Source organism: Molossus molossus, unplaced genomic scaffold (assembly GCF_014108415.1).
Source record: "Molossus molossus isolate mMolMol1 unplaced genomic scaffold, mMolMol1.p scaffold_m16_p_13, whole genome shotgun sequence".
NCBI classification, from domain to species: Eukaryota; Metazoa; Chordata; class Mammalia; order Chiroptera; family Molossidae; genus Molossus; species Molossus molossus.
In genome coordinates this window covers 83,199,888-83,221,234 of record NW_023425348.1, presented here as the reverse complement: position 1 = coordinate 83,221,234, position 21,347 = coordinate 83,199,888, and the positions used below count along the sequence as shown (strand labels likewise).

Genomic DNA, 21,347 nt, shown 5'->3' with positions numbered 1-21,347 from the left:
CCTGGCCCTGGCTGGGGTCGTGTGGGTGGCGACCACTTGATGTGTCTCTCTCACATCAGTGTTTCTCTCTCTCTTCCTCTCTTTCTCTTCCCTGCTCTATCTGAGGATAAAAGCAAAAACTGAAAACAAAAGAAGAGAAAATGACTTCTGGATCACTTGGGTACAAAAGAAAGCCAGGATCCAAATACAAGTCTTCTTGGTACTTCATTCTCTGTGCCACGCCCTGTCTCACTAAGTGTTTTTTCATATAGAACACATGGGTTGGGGCTGAAGGGGTAGGGGCAATGTATTTTTCTTTTTACCTCTAAAAGCCTGTAGCCTGACGGGCACTAAAGTATTTATTTGTTCATTCATGAGCACCTGGTAGGTGCCAGCTGAATATACAATGAAAAAAGGCTGTAAGTTCCTGATTTCAACGGAGCTTACATTCTAGTGGAAGAGACAAATAAATTGCAGCGATATGTGTTACAGGGCGATGTGGCAGGAAATAAGGGGGAGATAAATGTATAGAGAGATCAGAGGAAGCATTTCCGAAAAGTTAACATTAATTGAATGAATGCAGGAATAGCAACCCCTGATGGATTCATTATTCAATATCAGACTTATCTAGTTTTTGAAGGCCATTAGATTTTTTTATGGTTATGATGTTGAATACCCTTTGGACCTTATGTTGCTGATGTCCAAATACGAAGTGCAGAGGAGAGTCATAACGAAAAACCTTTCCATTCTTTTTATTTTCCTGACCTTGCCTTAGCAGTCAGGGTCATACACCGCCATTGCCACGCCCATTTTCTTCTTCTGGGCTCTTCTGGCCTGCGCAGGCGCAAGAGAAACTGCCATTCCTAGTGGAGGGCGCGCTACCAAACGCATGCGCCCCTAGACCCTAAGCCCCGCCCAGACCCCTGCCAGGGCTCACGAGCGCCAGCCGTTTCTCAGGGGTGGGGCGGTGGGCGGGGACTGGGAGGAGAGGCGCGCCGGTGTGTGTGCGTGCGCGCGCCGCTGGCGGGCCAGTGATCCGGGACCGGCTCGGTCGCTTGGTGGCTCGGTCTGTCCGTCCGTCCGCGGGTGCCATCATGGCGGACGCGGCCAGTCAGATGCTCCTGGGCTCCGGTCTCACCATCTTGTCCCAGCCGCTCATGTACGTGAAGGTGCTCATCCAGGTATGAGTCGTCGCCATTCCCTTCCCCGCCCGGCGCCCTCTTCCGTCCCCGCTCCCCGCTGCGCCAGAGGGTCGGCTCCAGCCTTCCCGGGCCTTCAGTCTCCCGAGATGCTGCTGCTCTGCCTCCCGTCCTAACCCGCAGGGACAGCTTCCACCGCTCCCCGACCTTCCACTGCCTATGGGCCTTCCCAGTTGCTCGCCTCCGCCAAGCGGTGGGTTTCCGTAGCCAACTGCCGCCTGCCCTGCCCTGCCCTGCCCGGTGGCTCCTCTGAACTTTGTTTTTTTCTTGCCTGGGGTTGATCTTTGCCGGTTGCCCCGAGGGCTTCCCAAACCTACCCTCTCGCCCCTCTGAAATTAGAATTCATCTTCCCTGCCCCAAATGCAAGACACTGATCTGTTCAAATCTGAAATTAGAAGGGAGCCAACGTTGTATTAGCACTATTTTTCTTTCTTTTTTTTGCTATTGTTACTGTACTGCCGCTATTTGGTTCCAAGATTTTAGCACCAGATACCCAGATAAACAAGACACAAGAGCTCATTCAGAAGCGATGAGGAAGTGGTGGCCCAGTCAAATTTCGAGAGGATCCATGAGTGCCCTCCCTGGGCAACAGCAGCCCATGTGGCTCCTAACAGCGAAAATCACATCTATCTGAGCTGGAAATCAGTTCCGCTGAAAGAGTTTTAGCGAGTTTAAACATATGTTAGTTTCTGATCTACTGCAAAATAATTCCTAAATTAAATGGTATTTTATATTCACAGGCAAGTAGGCCAGGTTTTAGCCGAGGATACACGGTTAGATAGTATTTTTAGTTGTCTTTCTAAACTTCCCTGTGATGGGCAGGGAACTCAGGAGCTTACCTTTGTTGAGAACTGACATAATTACATCATGCATTGTGCCAACGAAGGAAGCAGCTTTCAGGAGCACTGCTGTCCTCACAATCTACCTTTCTGTCAAAAATATGCAAGACACTAGGGAGGACAATATTTCTTATTCTTGAGTTGATGCCAATCCAAATTATGTGTTGCTGAGTTGACCCATGTGGATTCAGATTCTGTATGTAAAACACTATTGTAAAATAAGTTCCTTGAACGAAGAACAAAGACTTTGATTGAAATGTGTACTAAATGTCGTCTAAACCAGAATTGGCACTACATTTGTAGCTAGATAGTATTTGTGATGACAGCATTTTGTAGTAAATCTGGTATGAGCCCATTGCTTTGTACTTTTCCAGAAGGTAGGGTTTTCTAGTGACGTTTAAAGCACTGGTCAAAAACTTGAATATCCTCAATCCTAATTACACAAAATCTGTGTGTTGCCAAGTGTCTCAGGGGTTGCAATGAAATTCCCAAATACGCAGTTTTTAAAAATAGTTGCATGGTAACACTTTCCGGGCTGCTCAGTCAGGAGTTTTTTTTTTTTTTAACACTTTTCTTTTTCTCTTTTATCCTCACCTGAGGACATTTTTCTGTTTTAGTTCAGATAGAGTGGGAGGGAGGGAGAGGGGGAGAGAGAGAGAGAAAAACATCGACGTTAAAGGGACACATCGATTGGCTGCCTCCCACATGACCCCAACTAGGGCCAGGGACCAATCGCAACCGCAACCAAGGTACGTGCCCTTGACTGGAGTCAAACCCGAGACTCATTGGTCCACAGGCTGACACTCTAACCGCCAAGCCAAACCAGCCAAGACTAGAAAACATTTTGAGTTTCTTCAGTAAACATTCATTTTCCTAACACAAAAGTTCCCTTATTCTATTTTCAGTTTGATATGAGTGTATCTCAACTAAGTGGCTTACTTTATAGAATTTGAACCAAAAGAAAACTTGGAGTTCATTGAAACCAGTCTTAACACAGACTGACAAGGATGATGCTTCATTGTTGCCTTGGAAAACATACCCTGCATTTTCACCTTAATTTAACTCTTAACCCTAATTTTACTCTTAATTCAAGACCTTGTGACCAGTATTAATGGGAATATTGCTTAGTAGTGATACATTCTCTTGTTTTGAAAGGTGGGATATGAACCTCTTCCTCCAACAATAGGACGAAATATTTTTGGGCGGCAAGTATGTCAGCTTCCTGGTCTCTTTTGTTATGGTAAGTGTCTTTGATTTATTTGGAATTGGATGACATTGAGGATCATGACAGGCAGGAGTTATTGAAAGAAAATATATAGAAAGCATGTTTCCTTGAAATTTCTATGTAACCATTTCCTTCAACTAGAATTTAAATCTCTGACTTGTGTTCTTAGCTCAGCACATTGCGAGCATCGATGGGAAGCGTGGGTTGTTCACAGGCTTAACTCCAAGGCTGTGTTCAGGAGTTCTTGGGACTGTGGTCCATGGTAAAGTTTTACAGGTAAGAAGAAAATCAGTTACTCTTTCCACAAATTTAAGATTATCTTTTATGCAATTTGTTCTACAGATCAAGAGCAATTCCAAATATTTATTTATAAACCATAGCCTTTCTTCCTCTTGAAAAACATAATTTTTTTTTTAATCCTCACCTGAGGACATTTTTGCATTTATCTTGAGATAGAGAAGGGAGGGGGAGAGAGAGAAACATCCATGTGAGAGAGACAGATTGACTGGCCGCCACTCATACAACCCCAACCAAAGTACGTGCCCTTAGCAGGAACCAACCCGTGTCCCTCAGGTCCATGGGCGAAGCTCTCGCCACTGAGTCAAACCGGCCAGGGCTTTAAAAACATTTATATGAAATACTCGTTCTTAATTCTTTCCTGGGAAGCAAAAGAAATTTGTGTGAAACGAAGTGATTGATTTTGATCTACACAACCTTCTTCCTCTGAACCAGTTGTTCTGAGCAGAAATTAAATACACTTATTTGATCTCCTGTATAGCTGATTATTTTTTCTTTGAAGGAGGAAGAAAGCTGACTGAAACATAATTCTTTCTGAAGTTCTTTTTCTTTTATTTCTAGAATTAACCCCTAGTAAAATGTTTTTTGTTACACATTGATTTTTACCAAACTAACAAGATAAACATAAAAGTGTTTATTTGTGGGGAGAGGAAGAGGGGCCATGCATAAGGTTCTGGGGTAATGCAAATGATTTTCCTTGACCTGGATCATGGCTATGTAGATAGTCTTTTTTTTTTTAATCCTCACCCGAGGACATTTTTCGATATTTTGTTCAGATAGAGTGAGAGGGAGAGAGAGAGAGAGAAACATCGACGTGAAAGCGACACATCGAGTGGTTGCCACCCACACGACCCAACCAGGGCTGGGGACAAACTGCAACCAAGGTATGTGCCCTTAGTGGGAACCAAACCCGGGTCTCTCCGGACCGCAGGCCAACGCTCTAACCACTGAGCCAAACCGGCCAGGGCGATAGTCTTTTAATCATTTATTACATTGTACACTTGTATTTTGTGCACTGTTTCTATACCTGCATTATATTTGCATGACTTTGAAAGTTTGTTTTTTGAAAGTTTTTTTTAAACCTCACTAAAGTGTCCATCAACTTCAAGGTAGGTGGTTACTTTTAGGAAGGGAGAAGAGGGCAGGAGGAATTTAGCTATACCTGTGGCATTTTATTTTAAGAAAGCGAGAGATCTTAAGCAAAAAGGGCAAAATGTTAACATCTATTTAACTTTAGTGGTGGATACAAAGATGAATTATTTTCTTAATTTTTATGAATGCTCGAATTGTTTCATAATGTTTTTAAAAACATCAAATGACGTCCGGCTGGTGCAGCTCAGTGATTGAGCATCAACCCACGCACTAAGAGGTCGCCAGTTCAATTCCTGGTCAGGACACATGCCCAGGTTGTGGGCCCGATCTCCAGTGGTGGGGCATGCAGAAGGCGGCCAATCAATGTTTTCTCTCATCAGTGTTTCTGTCTCTCTCTCCCTCTCCCTTCCTCTCTAAGATCAATAACGGGGGGAAAAAATTTTTTTTAATACAACATCAGTTACATTTATATATTTTTTTAGTGATCCTTTTGTTTTACCAGCTTTTAACTTCAAATACTAAAGCTTATAATTTTGAGTGTACTGGTTTCTCAACTGTACTATTTACAGTGTAGGTCAAAGAGCATTGCCCTTTGCTCTATTTATAAAGGTGCTATGAATACAAATTCTGTATCATTTAGAACAGTCCATGGGAAGGTTGTTCAGCATGAGTATGGTTGAGAATATAAAACTAAATCATTTTTTCTAGTACATTATTCTGTCTTCTTTTTTTTTTTATCCTCACCTGAGGATATTTTTTGATATTTTATTCAGATAGAGTGGGAGGGAGAGAGAGAGAGAGAAACATCGACGTGAAAGGGACACATCGAGTGGTTGCCACCCGCACGACCCAACCAGGGCCAGGGACAAACTGCAACCGAGATACATGCCCTTAGCGGGAACCGAACCCGGGTCTCTCTGGACCGCAGGCCGACACTCTAACCACTGAGCCAAACAGGCCAGGGCATTCTGTCTTCTACTGTCACTATGTGTGTGTTATCCTCTGTGCTTTTACTAAAATGTAGTCGTGTACACTAACTAAATTTATATAGTATTTCCAATCTATATAATGAAGCAGATGTGCTAAATTTCAAATGTTTACTAATTGCTTATTTAAATAGTACTCAGGCCTGGCAAGTGTGGCTCAGTGGTTGAGCGTCGACCCATGCACCAAGAGGTTGCTAGTTTGATTCCCAGTCAGGGCACATGCCCAGGTTGTGGGCCAGATCCCCAGTGGGGGGCATGCAGGAGGCAGCCAGTCACTGTTTTCTCTCATTGTTGTTTCTCTCTCTCAAAGCAATAAAGAAAAAGAAAAAAATCAAGAAAGCTTTTTTGTTTAAAAAAAAAAGTACTCAGTACAGTCCTCCTTGACCTTTTTTAGGCTATAATGTTGCCCCAATTCTAATGTTTTATCATCTGATAAGGAAATTGTGATTTTGTTAAATAGTTGCATGAACTAATTGGCTTAGATTTTAAGTGCTTTTCAGCCTTCGTTGATTTGAATTGGAGAGGTTTTTTTAGTCAGTCCCTCACATGGAGACTGTTTCACCTTCAGTTATTCTGTTATTCTTTATATTATTCTTGTTGTCATGCTTGTGGACTGAAGTTAGAAGCACAGTTCTGGTTGGCCCATGGGTCAGAGTGATGGAGTCTGTGGGTTTTTGGTGGATTGATTACTTTTTCTTTTCCAGCCACACCCTTCTCTGGGCTCAGTGAAAGTGTTGCTGTTACCTAAGTGAGAGTCCCATACAGAAAGCCAGCCGTCATCTAGTCAAAGAGGTTTTTGTATAGATTGAGAGCAAAAGTAAAATTACTGCTTGAAACCAAGTTCCCTTATGTAAAAGAAAAAGTAAGACAAACTTGAGGGTATCCAAGTGTTCGTTTAAATATGTGATTCACATGTAGCCAACTGAAAATAACAGGGAATTAGTTCTACACTTAGTATCAAAAACAGCTTATGCAGTCAAGAAGACAGACCAATTCAGAGTTGATACAACTGTTAACCTTTATAAAAAGAGTTCTATACATCTGAACAAGAATTAAATAGAAATCTATTTAGAATAATGTAGAAGAGACAGGTAGGAAATTTTGTTAATGGAGTAAAAAGCAAAGTCTAGAAATGAGTGAGAATTTTTAAACTTGCTTGAAACTATTAGAATTAATTCTAGTCAAAAACCTCTAAGCAAAAACCCGTTTTGTTTAATCTTCATCTTTGTTCTCTTGCCTCTGATCCTTAAAAACATAATTCTCCTTTTTTTTTTTTGCAATCCCCACCTGAGGATATTTTTCCACTTATTTTCAGACAGAGAAGGAGTGAAGGAGAGGGAAAGGGAGAGAGAGAAAGAAAAATTGATGTGAGAGAGACACATCAGTTAGTCGCCTCCTGCACAACCTCAACCAGGGGTGGGGACCGAACTGCAACTGAAGTACATGCTCTTGACTGGAATCGAACCCTGGACTCTTTGGTGCGAGGGCCGAGGCTCTAAGTGCTTAGCCAAACAGACCAGGGCTAGAAATAGATCTCTTTTTACAAGAGAAAGTGTTGTCTATTTTTTAAATCTGGTATGACTAGGAGCTTAATTGTCGGAGTCTTTTGTTTCACCTAGCCCATCTTTTATTTCTGAAATAGCCCACCAATAATATTTCCTCTTTCATTATAATCTGAGCTCCTTCAGTATTCATGTCTCTTCGCTGGTAGGGAAAAAAATCTCTTGCTTGTTTTGGAAAGAGATACAAAAGACAATGTGAGGCGATTTCAGCTATTCAGACTTAGCACCAGTTCTCCGTTCTTTTGTACAGTGAAGAAAAGAGGCTTGCCCTAATTCGGTGTTGGTCCTGCTTTTCCCCGTGAAAAGGCCAGGAGGTTTTTTCCATAGCCTTAGTCCTAGGCTTTGTTTTTAACCAGTTTGTCTTCTGTTAAATGTATGTTTAGTAAATTATGTTCTTAGATTTTTGTTTTGTTTTCCTTTTCTCCTTCTAGATGAGAGTTTTCATGAGCATTTGCTTGTTCCTCCATCTGACCAGTATGTTAAATTTAGCAACAAAATTGTCTTAGAGATACTTTTACAATTGACTAATTAGAATAAGAAGTTAATTGGAGCCTGGGCGGTGTGGCTCAGTGGATCGAGCATTGTCCCATGGACTGAGAGATCCCGGTTCAGTTTCCAGTCAAGGCACATGCCTGGGTTGTGGGCTCCATCCCCAGTTGGAGGGAGACATGCAGGAGGTGGCCGATCAATCTTTCTCTTACATCGATGTTTTATCTCGCTCTCCCTTCCTCTCTAAGAAATCAATAAATACATATTTTTTTAAAAAAAGAAGTTAGAGCTTTGCAGCAAAAACAAAACAAAACAAAACAGCTGTTTTACTTTCCACCTAAAGAGTTTTCATTTTATGTCCTCTCAATGACACTGTGATAGCCCTATTCATTGTTTTCTTTTCTCTTCCTCTGCAGCATTACCAGGAGTCTGACAAGGTTGAGGTATGTTGGAGCTGATTTGTATGCATGGGCCCATTTCCCTTGCAAGGTATTGCTCTTTGGTCCTCTTTAAGAGAAGGGACAAGCAGTTGGTCTTTCTTTTATCTCAGTGAGTGTTGGCATACAGGGTGGCCTCCTGTTTGTATAGTTCTATTTAAAACCATCGAGCCCAGCCAGTATAGCTCAGTGGTTGAGCATCAACCTATGCACCAAGAGGTCACTGGCTAGATTCCGGTCAGGGCACATGTCCGGGTTATGAACTAGATCTCCAACAGGGGCCATGCAGGAGGCGGCCAATCAGTGTTGATGTTTATATCTCTCTCACCCTCTCCCTTCCTCTCTCTCTAAAAAAAAATATATATATATATATATATATATATATATATATATTTATTTAAAACCATCGAGATATGTCTTTTATTTGATTTCCAGGAGTTAGGACCTGGAAATGGACAGAAAGAAGCTTCATCTTCCTTTGACCGAGTTATCAAGGAGGTAAGAGATGTGTTATTTCCTGTGCCGTTTGCCTAAATCAGAGGATGTGGCAGTTATAGAATCAGGATTGTCAGGCTTGTGTGTGCAGTGTCTGTTCCAAATGAAGTTAAACCTTCAGTGTAACTGGGGCTTGACTATGTGTTTAACATAAAAAGAGGAAAAGCATTGCTTGCTGTTTGGAATAGATGCATTTCAAGGAAACTAATTTTGCCCGCTGATTTTATCTTTAAAATTAAAGAGGTTTCTACTGAAAGTCTGCTGGTAGAGTTGAAATCTTCTGGTACAGAAGTGTTAAAATAGTGGCTAGGCCCTTTGTGTGTTGGATATTATATATCCAGAAATGTTTTTACAACATTATTCTGACTTTGGAAGATTCCTTATCACTCATTCCCCCTCACATATTCTGCCATTGGAATTTGTTTTATTCCTGACTTAATATCTGTGGCTTTCGGAACTATTCTTTTATTTCTTAGTCTTTACATTGTCTAATTGTCTTTTTTTTTTCATCCTCACCCAAGGACATTTTTTTGTTTGTTTGTTTAGATAGAGTGGGGGGGTGGGAGAGAAACATCGATGTGAAAGGGACACATCGAGTGGCTGCCACCCGCACGACCAGCCAGGGCCGAGGACAAACTGCAACCGAGGTTTGCGCCCTTAGCGGGAACCGAACCTGGGTCTCTCTGGACTGCAGGCCAATGCTCTAACCGCTGAGCCAAACCAGCCACGGCTGTCTAATTGTCTTTAGTCGGGTCACAATTTTCTAGTAAATGCTGTCATCTAAAATTTCAAAAGAAACCTTACTATGGGTCTAGACGTCAGGTGAATCAACTTAGTTTTCTATCAGTTTAATGAAGTGAATTTATTTACAAATAGAGATAAATGTATTAATAGGCATTTTGTCTAAACTTTAGTTAGCCCATCCTGTCCCACAGGTTTCAGAATTACCACTGGAATAGGGGTGAGGAATATCTTAACTCATTGACTGAAGATAATGTTTAAATGCACAAATGAATGACAGAACTGCTTTGTTTATAACTGCCTCCAAGTATTGTAATTTAATTTTCTTTGCTACCTGTATATGAGTCCTGTAAAGAGAGATAAACTAGGATAAATATAGCAGCTCTAAGGTACTGCAGGGTTATAGGGTTGTGGTAAAAAAACAAATCAAAGTTCTGTTCTCCCAGAGATACTGGTACAGATGAAATTGAGCCTGACATTTGTCTAGCTTAGGTATCACAGTCTCTGAAATCACTCACAATGAGAGTAACTTAAACTAAATACAGGCCTCATAGTTTTATTCCAGCTCAGTGACTTTGCTGGTGACACTCCCTGTTTCTTTGCTTTTGTTTTTCTTGCCTGTAAAATTGAGAATATGACAAATCTTTGCAGAGAAATTTTGAGCAGTAACTATAACAGCATTGAAATTGGTAAGTGAAAGGTATGATACAATGATAGTGTGTTATATTGTATGCATTCAAGCTACTTACTCCAGGGCAGGGGTGCTGTTTGCTCACTTTCTTATTCTACAATATCCGCCCACGTTACTTCTCACAGGAATTTGAGTGTCATTTATTTAGATTTCAGAAGTTTGTGTTGATTGTTTCTAGACAACACGAGATATGATGGCTCGTTCTGCTGCTACCCTCATCACACATCCCTTCCACGGTATGTTTGTAGTTGATAACTGAAATCTGACTTCTTATCTTTCTTCTATAACATGATCTCTCCTGACTGCTTACGTGGTTGATACTGGAGTTCAGTAAGGTGCCTTGCCTGCATGTTTTTTGTTTTGCTTTGTTGTTGTTGTTAATCCTCACCCAAGGATATTTTTACCATTGATATCTTTTTACCCCAAGAGAGTGGAAGGGATGGGGGAGAGAAGGGGGAAAGGGAAGAGGGGGAGGAAGGAAGGCAGGCAGGCAGGCAGGAAGGAAGGAAGGAAGGATGGATGGAGGTCAGTTGGTTGTCTCCCACACTCGCCCCGACTGGGGCCAAGAATTGAACCTGCAATCAAGGTACGTACCTTGACTGGGAATCAGACCTGTGACCTAACTACTGAGCCACACTGGCCAGGGCCATATTTTGACTTTTATACAATTTATCCAGAAAGCAACATGTCTTTAGGTGAAACCCCCGGCACCACCATCAGGGCTATCAAAATTTATCTCTGTGTAGTTTAATTTTTTTTCTCTGTGTTCTGTAGTGATCACTCTGAGATCCATGGTACAGTTCATTGGCAGAGAATCTAAGTACTGGTAAGTGTTTTTGTTTTCAATATTTAAGGAGATCTGTTGAACCCAAAGTATTAGAATAATAGTGCTTTACATTGTTATGTAAAGCCTTAGAGTAGTTTACAGAACAGTTCATATATCTTATATCATTTGATCTGCCTAAAAAAAGAGTAAATAGAAGAAAATGGCTCAGGCAGGTTGAGGAGCCCACCTGGGGTCTCAGTAGTTACTGAAGCCAAAATTCACATTGGCTCCACGTGACAACGCCCTTGGGTAGTAATATCTCCGCTCTGTATCCAAATTCAACTGTCTTTGCAGGGTGAGGATGGTAGAAGGAGGTGGAGGGGGTATAGATTTGACCTTGGTAAAGTGATAATTGAACATTTTTTAAAATAGCTTCAAAATAATAATGTATTTTACCTTTCCTTTTTCTGTACCTAGTGGACTTTGTGACTCCATAGTAACCATCTATCGGGAAGAGGGCATACTAGGATTTTTTGCGTGAGTAAATTGCTGGTGTGTGTGTGTGATTTTTGTAAGTGGAAAGCTGTAATGAAAGTAAAGACATAAGTCTTTATTTAACCCTTGAGGAAAATGTACTCTCTCGGTTCACTTCATGTTAAGCTTTATTTAGACCCCACTGACTTAAATTCTCTTGTAAAAATCCCAGCCTTTTGCTTCTTGACATCTAAAATGTTTGAAATGTGGGTTTTGTTTTGTTTTGTTTTGTTTGTTTAACAAATTTATTCCGTTTCTACTCTTGTAGTAAATTTCCAATATGGACTATTTATATTCTGATAGAGTGGGAGGGAGGGAGGGAGAGAGACAAACATCAGTGCAAGAGACACATCGACTGGCTGCCTCCCGCAGGACGCCAACCACGACTGGGGATCAAACTGCAACCGAGTTATGTGCCCTTGACTGGAATCGAACCCGTGACTCTTTGGTTTACAGGCCGATGCTCTAACCGCTGAGCCAAACCAGCTAGAGCAACAAAATTAATTTTTGAAAAAGGGAGAAATTATCTAACATGTAGCTTCCTTATCCTGAGAGAATATGTTTTCACAAGGCTGTATCAGTTCCCTTGAATTTACTTTGGAAGAACGTAAGACTGCTACCCTCATTTTTTTTAATTAACAGTGAAAACCGCATTATTAAGTTAATGGTCCTTTTTAATTTTTAGAGTGTTTCTACATAATTGATTTTATCGGTGTATCCTGAATACTCTGGGAGATGGGCAGATCAGCCATTATTCTTATTTTAGAGATTTTTAAAAGATGGATACTCTGGGAAGTTCATTTATTTCTAGTCATATAGCTGATTTGATAGAGGTGGCATTCAAACCCTGGTCTTCAGTCTGTGGGGTAATGTTTATCCCACTATTCCGTGCTGCCTCACCTAGATCACTGAGACTGTTAAACATGGGTTTTTTATGTCTCTCACCCATATCAGTGTTTGGACCATTCTCATTTTGTAATTTTTCTCATCTTTTTCCCTGCCAAATTTGAATATAAAGTATAGTTTAGCAAAAACCATATTTAAGTGTCTTCTCCAAAGTAGACAAATTTTGGGCCTCCCTGCTTATAGTTAATAGTAAGATGAGCCATTGGCCACAGCTTAAAGGAGTGGAGCTGACCTGCATTTAGAAAATAGGAATGGAAGTCATTAGAGATTAGCTTCAAGTACAGTTGTATCAACTGGAATGAACTAGCTAGGAGGCAAGGTTCTGGAATTTGATGTCTTTTCAGTTCTCTACAATGTTTTGAAATCTTTAATTCTTTGTTTTGTTTTGTTTTGTTTATCCTCACCCGAGGACATTTTTCCATCCTTTGTACAGACAGAGTGGGAGGGAGAGAGAGGAAGAGAGAGAGAGGGAAACATCGATGTGGAATGGACACATCGAGTGGCTGCCACCCGCACAACCAACCAGGGCCGGGGAAAAACTGCAACCGAGGTACATGCCCTTAGCGGGAACCGAACCCGGGTCTCTCCGGACCGCAGGCGGACGCTCTAACTGCTGAGCCAAACCGGCCAGGGAGAAATCTTTAATTCTTTGAGAAGTGTTTGGATTATCTTTTTACTGATCACATTTCTTGGTTCTCATTTTTATTGTTTCTTCATGTAGGGGTCTTATTCCTCGCCTCCTAGGAGACATCATTTCTTTGTGGCTCTGTAACTCACTGGCCTACCTCGTCAATACCTATGCACTGGACAGTGGGGTAGGTTGTAACCTTGATGAGACATGCTGATTGTATTCACCCAGCAGCTAGGTTCACTTTAAAGTAAGAGAGCAGTTTGTTATGTGCCAGGCTTATCATTATATAGCCAAACATCAGTCATGTTTTCAAAGGCTAATGGGATGACCTATACTATTTACCATAGAGAGTTGCACCTAAAAAGTCCTGGGGTGTAGCAGAGTAAGCCCAAGAGATCTATCCTTATCTCTGCTGCAAGGAGGTCACTTCTTTATTGATCCCTAATTTTAGAGGACACCATGAAGCAGGATAGTTTCATAGTATATTCGGTGTGTTTCATCTAATCTGAAGTGTTAAGGGGACTCCTGTATTGCACTTTCTAGAAACCTCAGTCTGGGAGGTTTGGGAAATCAGCCTTTCCTAGAAGTAATGTTTCCTCTACCTTAGCAGTTGTGGGCCTCTCTTTGTACATAGGCAGCCCTGCAGCATGGTGGAAAATGGAACACACCCAGGGGTAGGACTAAGTCCATGTTGTAAGCTTCTTTTTTTATCCTCACCCGAGGATATTTTTCCATTTTTTGTACAGATAGAGTGGGAGGGAGAGAGAGGAAGGGAGAGAGAGAGAGAGAAACATCGACGTGAAGGGACACATCAAGTGGCTGCCACCCACACGACCAACCAGGGCCGGGGACAAACTGCAACCGAAGTGCGCACCCTTAGCGGGAACTGAACCCGGGTCCCTCCGGACCGCAGGCCGACGCTCTAACCGCTGAGCCAAACTAGCCAGGGCCATGTTGTAAGCTTCTTGAGTCCTGAGACTGATCTCCAAAACATCTAGGACACAGCTGGGTGTACAGAGAGGTAGTGACCGTAAATGCAGTTTCTGGGACTGGATTTTTAGGACATGGGAAAAGGTTACCAATCTCATTCTCTTTTGAAATCCTTAGGCTATTACATTTGTTCCTAAGCCATCTTATTAATTCATCTAGTATGAATTTCTCTGTTAATGTTGAATTAAGTTGATTATTTTGATGACTGTCTTTCTATGCTCATAATTAGTATTTTATGTTTTCATCCTCAAAATTAATTTTCAAGCTGTCAAAGAAACTGATAATTTAGAGATAGAATGTATTGATATGGTTGGGGACCATTAGCTGTTAATACCAGCTTAATTTTCTTACTCATTCTAATAAAGGCTTTCTTCCTATTTTAGGTTTCCACCATGAGTGAAATGAAGAGTTATTCTCAAGCTGTCACAGGAGTGAGTTTTGTTTTGTTTTTAGTTCTTTTACCCTTCTAGGAATTGTTTTGTTGTGTTTTAAATTTGGCCCTTATTATCACTGCTTTAAAACAACCAGATGTTTTGTAGGAAAAGTCAGATTTGTTAATGTTTGTCAGAGGTAAGAATAACCCAGAGATTCTGCAGCACAGTACCAGTGATAATAAGGTTTGGGGTTCAGCTTTCAGGAGGAGGATGTGGGTTTCTCATCACAGCTGCCCCTGATTCTCAGGCCTACTTCTCCCTGCAGCCTGCTGATCCTGCCGAGGAGAATGCCACCCTCTTTAGTCATAGGGAGCCTTCCAGTAGTAGACTTCTGAAGGCGTTTCCATTGTCTTTGGAAGGCTGCTCATGTTTTATTTTCTTCGGGGGTGTTTTGAGATTGTATTTAGTTATATTTGCTTTTTCTCTTATATATTGTAGTTCAGTTTTATTTGGAGGACTCAAATCACAGAATAAGAGAATTCTTCTGGCTTTTAGTTAAAATGTTAGCTGTAGTGGTATAATAAGAGAAGGGAGCATCTCCAGGCTGAATAATGTATAGTTTAGTCTTTCCTGGGACACTGAGAAAGCAGAACCAGTGTTGGAGTATTTGACCACAGTGGGGCTAGGACTTAAGAAGAAGATGAAGAAGACGTATGGCCTAATAATTTAGCTGTCGTTTTACTGTTCTTCAGTTTTTTGCCAGTATGTTGACCTATCCCTTTGTGCTTGTCTCGAATCTCATGGCTGTCAACAACTGTGGGTAAGTGCTTTGCATTTCTTCTCCTATTAATTGGCTGTCATATGCTTGACAGGCAGAGCAGTTCTGGTGGAAAAGGGGGGAGAAAGTACAGTTGATACTATTACTAGATTTCCAATTTTATTTCTCTATATGCCCCATGTACCAGCAGTGGCATTAATTTATATTGTAAGTGACCACCTCATATCCTTTTTTGGAATAGGGGAAGGCATAAATAATATTTCTCAACACAACACATAAATAATATGCACTTTCTAGTATAGGTCCTATTTTGAAAAGGGCAGGATAAGTATCAAATTATTCTATTTTTGTATCTTTATTTTAAATTTTTATCCTATTTTTCTTAGGAGTTACAAAAGGTATATGAGTGATTGAATGGCAACCTGTATCTGTTTTTCTTAGGGGCTTCATGGAGAAAGTGAGTTTTAAAGAAAGGAAAATAGGGAATTTGGTCCCTGGAAAGTTTCTTACCCTTTCAGTGTATTGGTTAGAAAGGGTGAGTGTGGTGTGGTGCTGCACACCATTGAGTTCCAGCTTCTGGATGTCAAGTGACCATACCGATTGGACAGGTTTCCTCTCTCGATGCGATTCAGAACTCTGTTGCAATATAGTACCTGATACAATATACCATTAGATATACATGTCATTGTTTTCAACTAGAAAGCTATATGGGGTTTTGAGCACAGTTATCATATTTCATATCATGTTACATTCTGTTTGTTTTGTGATTTGTAGAGCAGCTGCCATATTTTAGCCCAGAGCATCATTGAAGGATGAGCTAAGTGTGTTATTATTCCTTACAATTTTTGGAGAGGAAGTGATTATATCTGCGTAAGAGCGTGTAGTCACCACTGTTTATATCCATTATCGTATTTAGGTGCTTTTAAATACCACTTAGTTTTTGTTTTTTGTTGTTGTTTTTTTATCCTCACTTGAGGACATTTTTCCATTTTTTGTTTAGATAGAGCGGGAGGGAGAGAGAGGAAAAGAGAGAGAGAGAGAGAAACATCGACGTGAAAGGGACACATCAAGTGGTTGCCACCCGCACAACCCAACCAGAGCCGGGGACAAACTGCAACCAAGGTAGTGCCCTTAGCGGGAACTAAACCCAGGTCTCTCTGGACCGCAAGCCGATGCTCTAACAGCTGAGCCAAACTGGCCAGGACACCACTTAGTTTTTAAATCCCCCTTTACTACTCTTTAATCATATAATTGCTGTGTTCTAGAATTTCATATGTCCACAAATTAAAAACCTAGATGTTTTTTAGAAAATACATAACTGATTGAAGTTTTTATTCATTGATTCAAAACCTAAATATAAGGGAGGGAAATTGATTATAACTAAAATTGCCTCTCAGGGAAACTTTTAGGCAGGAGAATATTTTTACAAAGATTTACTGGACTCTTGAGAGAATGTTTTGTAAATATTAACTTGAATGGCTCGTTTTTTTTCTATTTCAGGCTTGCTGGTGGGTGCCCTCCTTACTCCCCAGTGTATACTTCTTGGATAGACTGCTGGAGTATGCTACAGAAAGAGGTAATTCTCTCCTTCTCTTGCCCCCTACCCCAATATATTTTACTTTATTTTGTTTTTGTTTGTTTCCTTAAATAATGTCTCTGGAGTCCCAGGTTAATTACGGTAGCTTACCTTTTAGCTACCAGTTACTGTGCCCTTTACAGGTCTCCCTATGTCCCTCTGGCAGAGGAGTAACATGCTGCTCAAAAACCACCAGTGGGGTAATGAAGAAGCAGCAATCCCTAGATAGGATCAAGATGCTCTTTGAGTGATCACATGCAAACCACAAATAGGCTCCGGGTAGACACTGTTCCTGGTTGTGAAAATGATGGCCTTGGTTTCAGATTTTTTTTTTTCCAACGTCACCTTTTTGTATCTTCTCAGAATCTCTACGTATTCAAGTGTTTTCTTACAATGTGATTCTCAGAATCTCTGTGTAATCAAGTGTTTTCTTACAATGTGGTAGAGAGGTAACGGAGAAATAAGTTGTTTATGACAATTGTTCACAGTGATGTTGATAGAGCTGGTCTCTGACTTCTAGAGTCTTAGTCCAGTTTTTTCCTAGTCATTTAGTTATGTCTCTCAGAAACGTGTTAGTGGATGCTTTTGTGCAGACTCCAATTTATTGTTTGTTATTGCTGTGAGATACATCATCTATAACCAAAAATTCCTGATCAGTCTAGGCAAAGCTTTATTAGGAAGCAAAATAATGGATGGCTGTGTGCAAAATTTAACACAGGATCACTTAAAATGGCCATCCGCTTAAAGCTGTTTTTGAGTGGGAAGCACTTTTTTTTTTAACCCTCACCCAAGGATAAGTTTTTTACTGATTTTAGAGATGGGGAGAGAGAGAGAGAAACATCGATGTATGAGAGAAACATCGATTGGTTGCTTCCTGTACTTGCCCCGACTGGGAATTGAACCCACAACCTTTTGGTGCGCAGAATGACACTCTAACCAAAGTACGTGAAAAGCTCTTAGCATGATGCCTGATATGTAGTAAACTTGGTTGGAGCCACGCCAACCAAGTAGGTAAGAAGCACTTTTTAAAAAAATGTTTTAATATATTGATGTTTTTTAGAGAGAGGAAGTGAGAGAGAGAAACATCAATATGAGAGAGAAACATCAATATGAGAGAGATGCATCGATCAGCTGCCTCCTGCATGCCCCCCACTAGGGATCAAGCCCACAACGCAGGCATGTGCCCTGACCAGGAATCAAACCAGGACCTCTCAGTCCACAGGATGATGCTCAATCCACTGAGCCACACCAGCCAGGTGACAAGCACTTTTATAGGAGTGTAGAAGAAAGAATATGAAGAAGCTCTTTGTTGCATTACATTATAGCACTAGTGATACATATGATAAAAGCCTTTGTTCACAGAGCTCAGGCTTCCCCAGCCTGAAGTTGAATGAAAAGGCCTAAGTGGTTGCTTTTGCTCAGCGTGCATGCCCAACCAGCCCCTCCATGAATCCAGGCTAGAACTCATGAATGACTTCCATACAGACCTAACATGAGCATTCTGGATTTCATTCTCTATTGGAAAATCGACTCCTTATTCCAATTTAAAAGGAGAAGTGGCCCATCTTTCCCTACTTTCTACCTAACCCCCTTCTATAGTAAGAAAGCAAATAAATGTTTTAGGGTGTCAGACACCTTACCTAGGGAACAGTTGATCCTGTAAGTGCTTAAGACAACAGCATATCTTGATTGGAAATTTACTACATATCAGGCATCGTGCTAAGAGCTTTTCACGTATCAGCTCATGTAATCCTCAAAATAACCATATGAGGCAGGTACTATTTTTTTTTATCATCCCTCTTTACATGTGAAGAAACTGGGATTTTGAAGTTAAATAACACCAATCATGTAACTCAAGGTTAACGCCCTGTATTCGGGAAAGCAAGATATATGTGCAGGCTGTCTGACTTGGGTCTACTCAGTTAAGCTCACACATTAACTTAATTGTAAGATTTTATAAGTACTCCCTAGAGACCTGACGATTCCATTAAAAAAATTAAAAAGCGGTGGCCGGCGTGGCTCAGTGGATAGAGTGTCGGCTGAAGTACCAAAGGGTCTCAGGTTCGATTCCCAGTCAAGGGCATGTACCTGGGTTACAGGTTTGATCCCTGGCCCCAGTGAGCGCTCATGCAGGAGGCAACCAATCAATGTGTCTCTCTCACATCGATGTTTCTCTTTCTCTCACTCACTCACTCTCTCTTCCTCTTCCACCCCCTCCCTCCATTTTACTCTCTCTCAAAAAAAAAACAACAAATCAATGGAAAAAAGATTAACCAAAAAATACATATATAAGCTAACACTTCCTGAGTGTTAGGACTGTTCTCAGCGTTCTCTATGTATTGACTCATTTCATAGCCCAGCTAGCAAGTGACTGAGCCAGAATCCAAACTGGGAGTTTTCTCGAAATAAGTAAGGAATTTTTGCCTTATCCATGTGGCAAATTGGAGTGAGTTCCACAGAAGCTCAGCATGAGTCAGAGAGTACAGGTTGCTGCTCTGTAGTGATAGTCTGGTTTTGTCCCTCCGTTTAGTTACATCTCCCAGAATCCTGTCCAGTGGGATCTCCTGATTTGGACTGGCCGATCTCATCTCACACTAGACTTGATTTGTGTTTTGTTTTGTTTTTTTCCAGGGAAATATGAGCCGAGGAAATAGCTTGTTTTTCCGGAAGGTCCCCTTTGGGAAGACTTATTGTTGTGACCTGAGAATGTTAATTTGAAGATGTGGGACAGGGACAGTGACATTTCTATAGTCCCAGATGCACAAAATTATGGGAGAGAATGTTGATTTCTATGCAGTGTGGCACGCTTTTTTAATAATCATTTAATCTTGGGAAAATGGAGGTGTTTGGTGTCTGCCTTTTTTTGTTCTTCTTCCCAGCACAGCATAACTTACCGCTAATATTCCCCCTTTATTCTGAAATGGGACATTTTGCTCCAGACTTTTTATTTTACTTAAACAGAAAAAAAAAATTGCAATTTCCTAAAGGTTGTCATGTGATTTGAGTCTTTATTCAAGCCTTTATAAAATGAAGAGTATAACCCAAGAAGAAACACTATGAGGTCAGGAATGACCTTTTCTGTAGTAGACCCTAAAAACTCAGCAGCATCCACCAGAATCTGCCTCCCATTGTATGTTTCGAAGCATTTTTATTAACCCGTCTCTCATACTTCATAGAAAGGATAATTCATTGCTAAATTACTCTAGAAAATCTCTGCATGAGGCATCCATACCTTCTGTCTATTATTGCAAAGTAATAAATCGTTCCCAACAACAGAAAAAAAGACAATTATAGTGAATAAGCAAGATTTGGAAAGGAAACATAATGTCTTTTTTTTTTTTTTTTTTTTTCCAAAAGAAATTCTTGTTTTCATTTAAAATACGAAAAGCAAATAACGCAGCAGTGGCCCCTTCTCTAAAACCTAAGTCTTTGCCAGTCCCTAAATGACATCATTACATAGGTCTAATTGTATATGCTCTTTTGGTCTTCAGTTTTTGTTTTGTTTCCATTTTGTTGTTGTAGAAGGTGAGTAGTTTGTTTCTCATTCCTTATGATACAAGTGTACTTGTAACTTCCTATCAGGTGATGCAGTCCACTGGGTTCTTAGGAAATTGACCATCTCGCATGTCATACCTCAGGCACGTTAACACCATTCATAGAGGGAAAAAATGTCACTTTAGAAGGCAGTGAATTTCAATTCAAGCATAAAGCTTCTATTTACTCAGGACTTTTAAAAACAGGTTAAAATATTGTATGGTTTCCCTTATTTAAGTATTCTGCTAGGACGTGGCCAAATGAGTAAGCACTTAATTTGCTGTTTCTCATACTTCCTTATCAAAGCAGCAGCACCCATAATATCAGAGCGAGCATGCAGGGGTCTCCTTCCTCCCCTAGGGTTTAGGAAAACAGCCTGAAGCTCACAAGGAGCTTAGCTTGAAATGTCTTTGATGTCTCTTTGCCTCAAAAAGTAATGTAAATTTTATATTCTATTCAATATTATATGCATTTGTTTTAATATAAAAATGTTTTGCATTACCCATCTTTTTTCCCAAAAAAAAATCTTCAAGTAAAGATTATCTAGGAAAATGTGCCATGTTTATTATACTGTGGCTTCTGTGCTCATCATACACACCTGCGTATTCCTAGTTGAGTCTGACTGTGAGGACCAGTCTTCCACCAGAGGGCGCCAAGGCTTTGGTTTTGCCTGTGTAAGTAGGGCTGCTAAAAAATTTCACCAGGGCGTGGAATTGTTCCAAGTGCTAGTCCAATCAGTCTAACTGCATCCAAGCAATAGGTCTAATATTTCTGTGTTCCTCCATAAAATCTTTTTTTTTTTAATCCTCACCCAAGGATATTTTTCTATTTATCTTCAGATAGAGCGGGAGGGGGAGAGAGAGAAACATTGATGTGAAAGAGACACATTGACTACTTGCCTCCCACATGGCCCCAACCAGGGCCAGGGATTGAACCACAATGAGGTACATTGACCAAAATCAAGCCTGTAACTCTTTGGTCCACAGGCCAATACTCTAATTGCTGAGCCAAACCAGCCAGGGGGCTCCATAAAATCTTACAGTCTATTAATATAACCAAAATGTAAACTTTATTCAGGGGCTAGTAAATTCAAGTAGGTACTCTTTTTTTTTTTTAATCCTCACCTGAGGATATTTTTGCGTTTACCTTCAGATAGAGAGGGAGGAAGAGAAAGGGAGAGAGAAACATCGATGTGAGAAGGACACATCAGTTGGCTGCCTCCTGCA

At 40.8% G+C, this 21,347-nt stretch overlaps 1 protein-coding gene across 1 annotated transcript; it reads left to right on the top strand.

Moving 5' to 3' along the window:
• Window positions 1-986: 986 nt before the first annotated feature.
• MTCH2 (mitochondrial carrier 2) lies at window positions 987-19,425 on the top strand. The gene is made up of 13 exons (XM_036259735.1): window positions 987-1,160; window positions 3,173-3,257; window positions 3,412-3,518; window positions 8,085-8,111; window positions 8,541-8,603; window positions 10,211-10,268; window positions 10,807-10,858; window positions 11,276-11,335; window positions 12,960-13,053; window positions 14,243-14,290; window positions 14,986-15,053; window positions 16,512-16,587; window positions 19,219-19,425. The coding sequence occupies exons 1-13, from the start codon at window positions 1,074-1,076 to the stop codon at window positions 19,303-19,305; spliced, it is 912 nt and encodes a 303-aa protein (XP_036115628.1). The 5' UTR covers window positions 987-1,073; the 3' UTR covers window positions 19,306-19,425.
• The last annotated feature ends 1,922 nt before the right edge of the window (window positions 19,426-21,347 follow it).